The sequence below is a fragment of the Triticum aestivum genome, chromosome 5B (genome assembly GCF_018294505.1).
Source record: "Triticum aestivum cultivar Chinese Spring chromosome 5B, IWGSC CS RefSeq v2.1, whole genome shotgun sequence".
In the NCBI taxonomy this organism is placed as follows: Eukaryota; Viridiplantae; Streptophyta; class Magnoliopsida; order Poales; family Poaceae; genus Triticum; species Triticum aestivum.
This window is the reverse complement of record NC_057807.1, coordinates 678,343,271-678,351,969: the sequence shown is the minus strand read 5'-3', so window position 1 is coordinate 678,351,969 and position 8,699 is coordinate 678,343,271. Positions and strand designations below refer to the sequence as shown.

Sequence of the window (8,699 nt, the reverse complement as noted above, 5' to 3'; positions counted from 1 at the left end):
GTTGGACCGCCTGTCCGGTCCAGTTTCTAAAACTATGTACACGTGTGCATATGGATCAATCTGGCAAAATGAAGAGTTCCCCTATTTTGACACGCTGCAAAGGGAGGAGTCCGACGAAGTTCAATACCTAGTAAAAAAAATATTTTTGACAGTACCTAGTTCAAGTTCTTACCTTCCCCAAATCAGATTCTTATGGGAATCCTCTAACATAACGATTAGTTTTGGTATCGTAACGATTAGTTTGGAATTTGGCTAAACCAATATATATATATGCATGCAGAGGCGACTATTATATGCATGGTAGACCGTTCTGCATCGGCTGCCGAAACTCACGAGCCGGCATCTAGTCCATGATCGCTTTTGCCGATTTTGCATACAAACCAGCCTCTTGGAAGATCAGATCGACGACAGCTAACCGGAAGATGCATGCCACCACCTCAACAAAACAAAGATGCATATCTCCCTCGCTGCCGCCGGCAACCCGGAGCCCTAGGGTTTGCTGGGAATCGATGCAAGGAGATTTTGTTCGGCTGGTCGCGTCGCGCTTGCTTGGCGGCGATTTACTGGATTACGTCCGTTTCCGCGCTGTTTGCGTGCAATGGCGATCAGAGACTCTCTGCCCGCGTGGCCGTGGCGTCGTCGATCCACGTTTCCACCCGCGTCGCTGGACGATGTTCCCCGAGGGCCGTGGCCTTTATCCTGGGCACCCCGAGCTGGGTGACTACGTCCGGTTCTTCAACCTAGACTCGGGTGTCTTTGTCCGTGTCCGCCTCCCACTGTTTGCCAACCATTGTATTCTTGATTCGGTCTACGGCCTACTCCTCCTCCAGAGGGACGACGACACAGCCGTCCGTCTCCTCCACCCTTTCACCGGTGACATCGTTGAGCTTCCACGGCTCACCACCCTGGTCTCGCAGAAGCCCGAGGGAGGAGCTTGGCCGCTCGAGATCAAGACGATGAGATACATCTCTACTAGTGCTTCCTTTGTTGCAGGATCTGTCACTGTTTTGATTACCTTCAATTTGTATTTTTATGGGGCTGTTGCTACCTCTCTAGATACACAATGGACGATGCTAAGTTGGACATGCCCAGGGTCATATATCAATGGACCTCTGCCATTACATGGAAAGATATACGATGTTCCCGCCTTCTTTGCTGATAGGAATGGTGCACCACGGATTTTTGAGATGGACGTATGCCACTATCAAGACCCACCAAAGTTGATCTTCACAGGCCCGATAGAGAAACCCCTAGAGGCTTGCCACCTGGTAGAGTATGGTTTGGAGATCTTAGTGGTTGCACACGACGATGTTCAGCTATCCCATATAACGGTTTATAGGCTTGCTGACCTTATCTTGGGAAAATTCATTCCGGTAACAAACCTTGGAGAAAACACTATCTTCATGGGACCAAGGAGTATCTGTGTTTCTTCCAGGGCATTTCCCATGGTCAAGGCCAATACTATCGTGTACTTCCGTCCACAAAAGCACCGTTTTGCGCAATACGACATCAGTGCTCGCACCTGGTCACTAGCTATGGATCAGTGCAGCATAAATGGCCTAGCACAAGGCCCTCGTAGCATTATATGTCATATCTTGACATGCTGCTCTCACCAGCATTGGTATGTACTAATCGTGCATGATAGTGAACACATTTGTTATATTATATACTCCCTCCGTTCCTAAATATAAGTCTTTGGAGACATTCCACTATGAACTACATACGGAGTAAAATGAATGAACTACACTCTAAAATGCATCTATATACATCCGTATGTGGTTCATAGTAAAATCTCTACAAAGACTTATATTTAGGAACGGAGGGAGTACTAAGTACTCCCTCCGTTCCGAAATAATTGTCTTTCTAGCCATCTCAAATGGACTACAACATACGAATGTATGTAGACATGGTTTAGAGTGTAGATTCACTCATTTTGCTCCGTATGTAGTCACTTGTTGAAATCTCTAGAAAGACAATTATTTCGGAACGGAGGGAGTACTTGGTTAACTATCGTCGTCGTTTCTTCTCTGTGCTTGTAGGAACAAAGGAGAAGATTACACATATCATGAAACAGGAGGTCCATCACCCAAGTGGAAGGTGAAGGAAGAGTTTCGAGCTGGCTCATACGTATGTCAGTCTTACTTATTCTCCTTGATATGTACCAGTACGTAGGATGTACTCTTATACAGTGCAACATTTTAAAACTTAGGATGTACGTCTTCAGGCTTCGTACGGAACGCAACCAAATTAACCATAAGCTTATGAAAGGATAGTACGGCTCTATAATCTATCGATGCATTTTATACAAAAAGATGGACAAAATCAGTGTTGCGGAATGCTACTGCATTCTGCCTTCCTATGGTTATTGATCATACTAGCCGGGCACGTCGCCGGTATTATCCTTATGTCTTCTTGTTTTGCTCCCAGGCCTAAGTAACATACTCGTAGCCAAAGCTAGTGATGGACGACATTCATTCATCCTTGCAATTCGAAGAGGAGAGGAGTTTTTGTTGATAGAGAAACTCTGTCACTGAGATATATACAAAGGAGAGAGACAAGTTTTACAGATTCTCCGCAGAGAGATTGATCCATCCGGCGGCAAGCAATTTGAGGCGGCGGTGGAGAGCGGAGCGACAAGTTAATTTTGTTACAGATTTTATGAGATGTGATCTACCGTGTGTTATAATTGTGTTTGGAGGAGTATTGGTGTCAGTAAAATTGCTTTTGTATCTTTGTGTGGGTGTGAGTAAAGCATGAATCCATCGAAAAGTGCTTGCAGCTACCAGGCTCCATGGCTCTTGATATTTGAAAATTTTGGAAAAGACACTTCGGTTGCACACAAAAAATCTTAAATAAAATACATGAATACATACACACATTCCTAAGGCCCGGTAAAAATCTTAAAGAGAAATACTTTGTATTTTGAGAAATACAAAAAAGAGAAATTCCTGACAAAAATGGCACCCCTTTTCTTATACATTGTCAGAATTTTTTTTTCTATAGCCCAAAACAAAGTGAGATTTCTACCAAAACTTTGCCACGGGTATTCAGAATGTGTATATGTATCCCCAGGAAAATTGTCATATTTTTGAAACTTCCAAAACACGAATTTCAAAATTTTTAAATATAGAGAGCAGTGAAGCTCGGGTGCTGCACTCCCTCTCTCATGAATCCATGCATAAACTGTCCTAAAGATCATACTGTGATACACACTCTTGAGGTCCATCATCCAAAATCTGGACGGTCATGGCAGTGTTTTTCTCACCAAACCCTTTCATTTCGGAGTCGAGAATCCTGATGGCTATTTCTGTAAACACAAAGCGTTTTACAACAAAATTCTGCCAATTTTCTCAGGGTTGAGAAAAAAATTGCTTAACCCAATCAAGACTTACACTTGGCCATGAGCAAATGGTTCTCCGGCGAAATATCTGACTGAACATAGCTTACGAGGTCTGCATCTAGACCCTTAGATCTAAGCCATAGCATCCTCCCGGTGTCAATGATATCTTTGCACATGAATCCCAGTGCGCTCCTCTCCACACCCGGTATACCGCGGATGATCCTGTCGACTCCGACAATCTCCGGATCAGGCTTCTCGGTTCCTCTGTTCCTTGTCCAATAAAACACGGTGTTAGAAACATAGCAAGCTTTCGTGGGACCATTAATTGTGCCGAGGTTCCAGTGTTCCAGAATGAATGGTGCGGACTTTTTTTTTATTTTTTTTTTGCAATGTTGTTAGTTTAAACTTTTGCTAGTCAAGATGTAATACAAGGGTGATAAAGATCTAAACATTTTGTAATTAGCAAACTGTAGGGCAGAGTTAAGAAGACTTATTTAGTTGAGACTTGTTCTAATGATTCCTTATTTCACTTCGCAAATGAATGACAAGGAGTTTTTGCAATGTTGCTCGAGTTAAAACTTGTATTCCTTATTTCATTTATTTCACTTCAGAAATGAATGGCAAGGGTGATAATAGAGGTCCTAACAAGATTCTAACAGAAGGTCTTCTACAGTTATAGGAACTCATAACAGAGTTAAGGCTTAGCTGAGACTTGTTTAATGATTTCTTACCTGATTACTTCAGAAGACGAGTCTTCAGACCCCAAAGAGTCCTGGGAGCTGTGGTCTCCATCCACAGCCCAACTGCTAAACCATGTCATGGCATGGAACTCTTCCTCCGCAATCCCTAGTCCAGAGAGGAAAGCTTTATCTGCAATCACAAAAAAAATGATTCTTTTCAAAGCAATTCAAACAGCTTTAATATACCTTCCAAAGTATTAAGTATATAACAGACTTTGTTAGTATTATACATGCAACTAAGCGGTAAGTGGCATGATATATCCCAAACAGAATTTGCTGCAAGGCTTGGCAAGCTGTAATTACTTGCATAATGCTTCCATTGGCAAAGATGGTGGCAGCAGGTGGCTAAAGCAAGGCCCCGGAGATGATGCTTGTCATGGCCTTTCTCTTCTGTATGATTGTGTAGTTCATGAAGACAGCACATTATGGTCATATCTGTGGAGGAAAGAAAAGGTTTCTCAGGAACATTCAGCTAGCCTCACGCACTTCTGTATCAGTACACCTATACATGAAACACTGCATTGTTTACAAATGCAGGAATCACCTGTTGCAGGCCCACATAGATGTTTTCCGATTGCTAGATACTGACTTCCACTCAACGCTTTTACTCCATGCAGGTTCAAATCCTCAACTGCATTCATATCGAAGTAGAAAACATTAATGTATGACAACTTTGGTTTGCAAATGCATAACTTCAGCACACAAATACATGAGCAAATGCACAGGTAAAATACTGAGCGCCCAAAGGCGCTCGCAAGCTACCCAAATGCCCCTGTCAGCTGTGCAATAATAAAGAAAGAAAAGAAATCTTACTATCTATCCTCAAACGCTCCAATTTAACACCCTCATTTTGCCTTAAACTTCGATCAGCCTACAAATTTGAGAGAAAAGGAAGAACAGGACAACAACAGTTAACGAGGAAGTGACAGAACTAATCCTGAATTGCTTCAAAAACAAAGGAATAGTCCTGGTGAAATTAGGTTGTAAAGTTCAACACGAAAATTAGGTTGCATTCAGCAAAAATGGGGTAACTAACAGGGATCAGCAATGAACATAATGTAAAGTTGTAAGCTAATCCCCAAAACGAGGTTTCTTGTGCACATAAGCTGACCTTGAGCTTGTACGCTCGTCTCTCGACCAAGAAGATATTCTTGATCCCATAACAGTCTGCCAACATCTGAGTCAAGTAACCCCTCCCAGCACCAAATTCAACAACTGCCGGAGCATTCTTCAACGCGATCTCCTTCGTTGCATCCTCAGCGCCACCCCTCGGCAGCAGACCAAATGTTTCCATGTTCCCCACGATCGACACCTGCTGCACAACGTGCTTCTCCTGATACGGCACCTTCCTATCCAAAGCACCAACATAAATCACTCCTGAAGCCTCACAGGAACCAAAACATTACAAATTATCACAACCCCCTCAAACTGCCACAGCACCCACCTATCAACCTGCCCCTTCATCCACTTATCACAGGCGTCTGGGGCGATGTAGGACTCGCGCATTTGGACGGCCGCCGCAGCGTGCGCCGACCGGATCTTCCCAACCAAGGCCCAGAACTCCTCCTCTGAGAGCTTGTGCACGGAAGCGCGCTTGGAGGCGGAGGTGACGGCGGCGCCACCGGCATCTCCCCCTCCGGAGTTGATGCCCTTGGAGTAGTACGGCTGCCCGGCAAGGGCGTCGGCCTGCTTCCTGAAGGGGCACTTGCCGACGTGAGCCTCCAGGTTCTCCTCGAACACCGTGCTGCACAGGGGAAAATAAAATCAGCGGGTAGGAGAAGAGCGGTGGCGCTGGAGCTACCTGGGGGAGTGGTGCAGGGGGCTTACTGGGAGGGGTCGACGGGGCAGGGGACTCGGCGGCGCGAGTCGGAGGAGGACTCCGGCGAGTGGTTCCCGCAGTACCTGCGCAGTAGGGTGGTGGTGAGTGGAGGTCAAACGGGGGATATGTGGGAGGTTAGCTGGAGTTGCTTACTGGGAGGATGGGATAGGGGAGTTGGCGCAGTGGCGGCGCTTGTTGGGGAGCCAGAAGTGGCAGCGGCCTGGGGGAGGTGGCGGAGGCTGCGGCGCCGGTACGCCGTTCGCCGGAGGGCGGGCCATCGCTGGCGGCGGCGGTGGCGGTGGCGGAGTGGGAAGAGAGAAATCCAACCTGCTCTGAGAGCGCAGGAGGAGGGCCTAGCGGAAGGATCGGCACGCGTGCGCGGCCCAGTAAGCCCGGTTAATTCTGACAGGCCGTGTATATAGGTGTACAGGCTTTGGGCTTGGATGCAGCTTCACTTCTTTTTAGCTGCGTGGGAGGGATATATATGCAGAGCAACTAGCAGTCCTTATTTATTGCTGAAGGCCAGTGTGGCCTTCTAGGTCTCGACGCTTGTTCACGTTTATGAACCGGTTCTACACGCACTTGGTCCGGTCTCCAAGCGTACGAGCGCTAACCAATTTATTACGGCTCCAACACCGCTAGTCTGACTTTGGATCCCTTATCGTCCCTACTCTGTTCATCTCGTTTCACTTCCTCTTCCGAGTCGCATATGGCTTTGAAGAACCATCAGATAGTCTGCATGACTATTGCAACAACACAGTGCTAATAGTTTGACATGTCAGTTCGCTTACAACACTTCACGAATAATGGAATTAAAAACCATGACTCCATCCTGGCATCAGCCACACATCGGCTTTGAAATAAACATAACTATTTCCAGGTTTTAAGTCACAAGTTGTCCTTCTGTCTGCTGCTCGAAAGTGTTCTTCATGTGCCCTTCTCGTAAGTGTTCTTCATGTGCTCCACTTGCTGCATCCGCCTCCCTTCCTTGGTCGCTTAGGGCATCTCCACTCGTTTTCGGGCAAGTTCTTTTGTGTCCTTGTGCTTTGCAAATATTGCAAAACCTAGTTCTTTGCCTCATCCCCTCGTAAGGTGCCTTGTCCCTCTTCTTGCTTGGGGCCATTAAGCCAAGTAGAGGGTTCATACTTCCTGGCATCCTATCATCTGCACCTGCACTTTTCATAGAATGTTCATTGCCCGCCTGTGCCACCTTGTTGTTGTCAGCCCGGTCCTCATGGCCTAGTCAGTCACGACACTTACTGAACATCGCCATCACCGACATATCATGCTCGAAAAGGTCCATCAAAGTTTCATACGCCTGCACACTTGCGTCCTCAAGTCGAACCGGCTCCAACGCCTTCGTACATTCGGTTATGCTGGAAAGTTAGCACGTTTTATTGATCTGGTCTGGCTGGTGGTGCTTCAAGTGATCAGGCAAAATATCTCTTGCATCCTTCATCTACCTTTTCACTATATGGCTCTCCGTTGTTTCTATCATCCCGATGTTATCCATGACCTACAAGTACAACATAGGTTAGGAAGCTTGCCAAAATCTAGCATGCCCTGCAGGCTAGTAAAAATATCTACCTTCCAAAATGTGGCAACAGAGCATCCCCATGTGTTCAAACAAGCCACATTCACATTCAAACCATGCTCCGCCGTAAATCATTTTTTCACTAAGAAAATCACCCTATCACCCTGCTCCATTTCTCCCGATAGTCTTCTTGTGTGTGTCTCAATCTGCACAACAAATCTTTCTGCAATTCTTCGACCCGGTTTGCACAAATTGCTCGAACATAGCTCTTGTGTACACTTTGCTTGCGTGAGTCTCGAATGTCAAATTCACCCGTAGACCCACTCCGCCTGCATGCCACAAATCAGGTCTACCATCATCATACAACATCAACACCAGTGCACCAAATTGTTCACATAATTTTAAAAAAAGGCATCGCTTTGTAATCAACCAACATAGCAAGCGCAAAAGAAACCACAAGTCGCACATGCAAACAAAATGCTCAAGCACACCACAGACTGAAAACTAGCCCACAGACAGCTCACGTCTACTAACCACGCAACCCTTTGTGCCGATGTCAGGGCCGGCCCCGAGAGGGGCGGCCGCCCCGGGCCCCGACTACGAAGTGCCCCCAATATACTGATATGCTCTGTTATGTAGAAACGCAGCGTGCAAGCACCCTAGAAAAAAACGATGCTGTTAGCGCTAGCCCAAGTTGTAACGGAGACGCCGAGTAAAGCGATCCTTTTGTTTTCGGAAATTTAGCGATATTTTGATTCGGTAAGACTGAGGCAGCCCAGGTAGGTGCGACGCATAAATGGCATAATGCATTATCAGATCAGGCTTCTTTTCATCTTTCCTTTGCTCCTCTCTCGTGGTTGTGCCTTGGCTGATCGTCTGGTCGCCGCCACCTCGGAATCATCTCTGAACGTGTGGCAACGGCAGCAGCGGCAAGGCCGAGGCTACGATCTAGCTCCTATGCGCGCAATAAGCAGCAGCAACCGTGATTTTCGGGATCGACAACGCAAATTAGGGTTATGCGTACAAAGGTGACATACTTTTCTGCTCGATCTTGCGCATTTTTCTCTGCAGATTGCACGTAGGTTTGGAAAAAGGTAGAAAAGATATAAGATAGCACAACATGAATTTTTACGAAAACACTAACGCCCACACCCGTGAGCGTTTGCATCTCGCTCACACGCGTGGATCCGCGTCCGTTTGTGAGCGCACGAATTTTGGCATGTTTCTAGTGTCACGTAGGACTGGGCTGGTGTGTGGGCATTTACC

General features: G+C 46.4%; 1 protein-coding gene across 2 annotated transcripts; it reads right to left on the bottom strand.

The window, feature by feature from the left end:
* Positions 1-3,255: 3,255 nt before the first annotated feature.
* Positions 3,256-6,297, bottom strand: LOC123114136 (tRNA:m(4)X modification enzyme TRM13). 2 transcript variants are annotated; one of them, XM_044535503.1, is made up of 9 exons: positions 6,053-6,297; positions 5,908-5,982; positions 5,525-5,824; positions 5,192-5,429; positions 4,894-4,951; positions 4,625-4,711; positions 4,384-4,515; positions 4,072-4,210; positions 3,256-3,610 (listed from the first exon to the last, which is right to left on the bottom strand). In XM_044535503.1, the coding sequence occupies exons 1-9, from the start codon at positions 6,175-6,177 to the stop codon at positions 3,382-3,384; spliced, it is 1,383 nt and encodes a 460-aa protein (XP_044391438.1). In that variant the 5' UTR covers positions 6,178-6,297; the 3' UTR covers positions 3,256-3,381. The 2 variants fall into 2 exon arrangements, with proteins under 2 accessions (XP_044391438.1, XP_044391439.1); XM_044535504.1 differs by having other exon boundaries at positions 3,256-3,604; positions 6,053-6,296.
* Positions 6,298-8,699: the final 2,402 nt, after the last annotated feature.

What these genes read in the sequence shown, in the direction of transcription:
- LOC123114136 (XM_044535503.1), bottom strand. Translation starts at nt 6,177, where the DNA reads ATGGCCCGCCCTCCGGCGAACGGCGTACCGGCGCCGCAGCCTCCGCCA. An exon ending in TGCCCCGTCGACCCCTCCCA is followed by an intron (nt 5,825 to 5,907) that starts GTAAGCCCCCTG and finishes TCCCCTGTGCAG; the next exon opens with CACGGTGTTCGAGGAGAACC. An exon ending in GACGAGCGTACAAGCTCAAG is followed by an intron (nt 4,952 to 5,191) that starts GTCAGCTTATGT and finishes TCAAATTTGTAG; the next exon opens with GCTGATCGAAGTTTAAGGCA.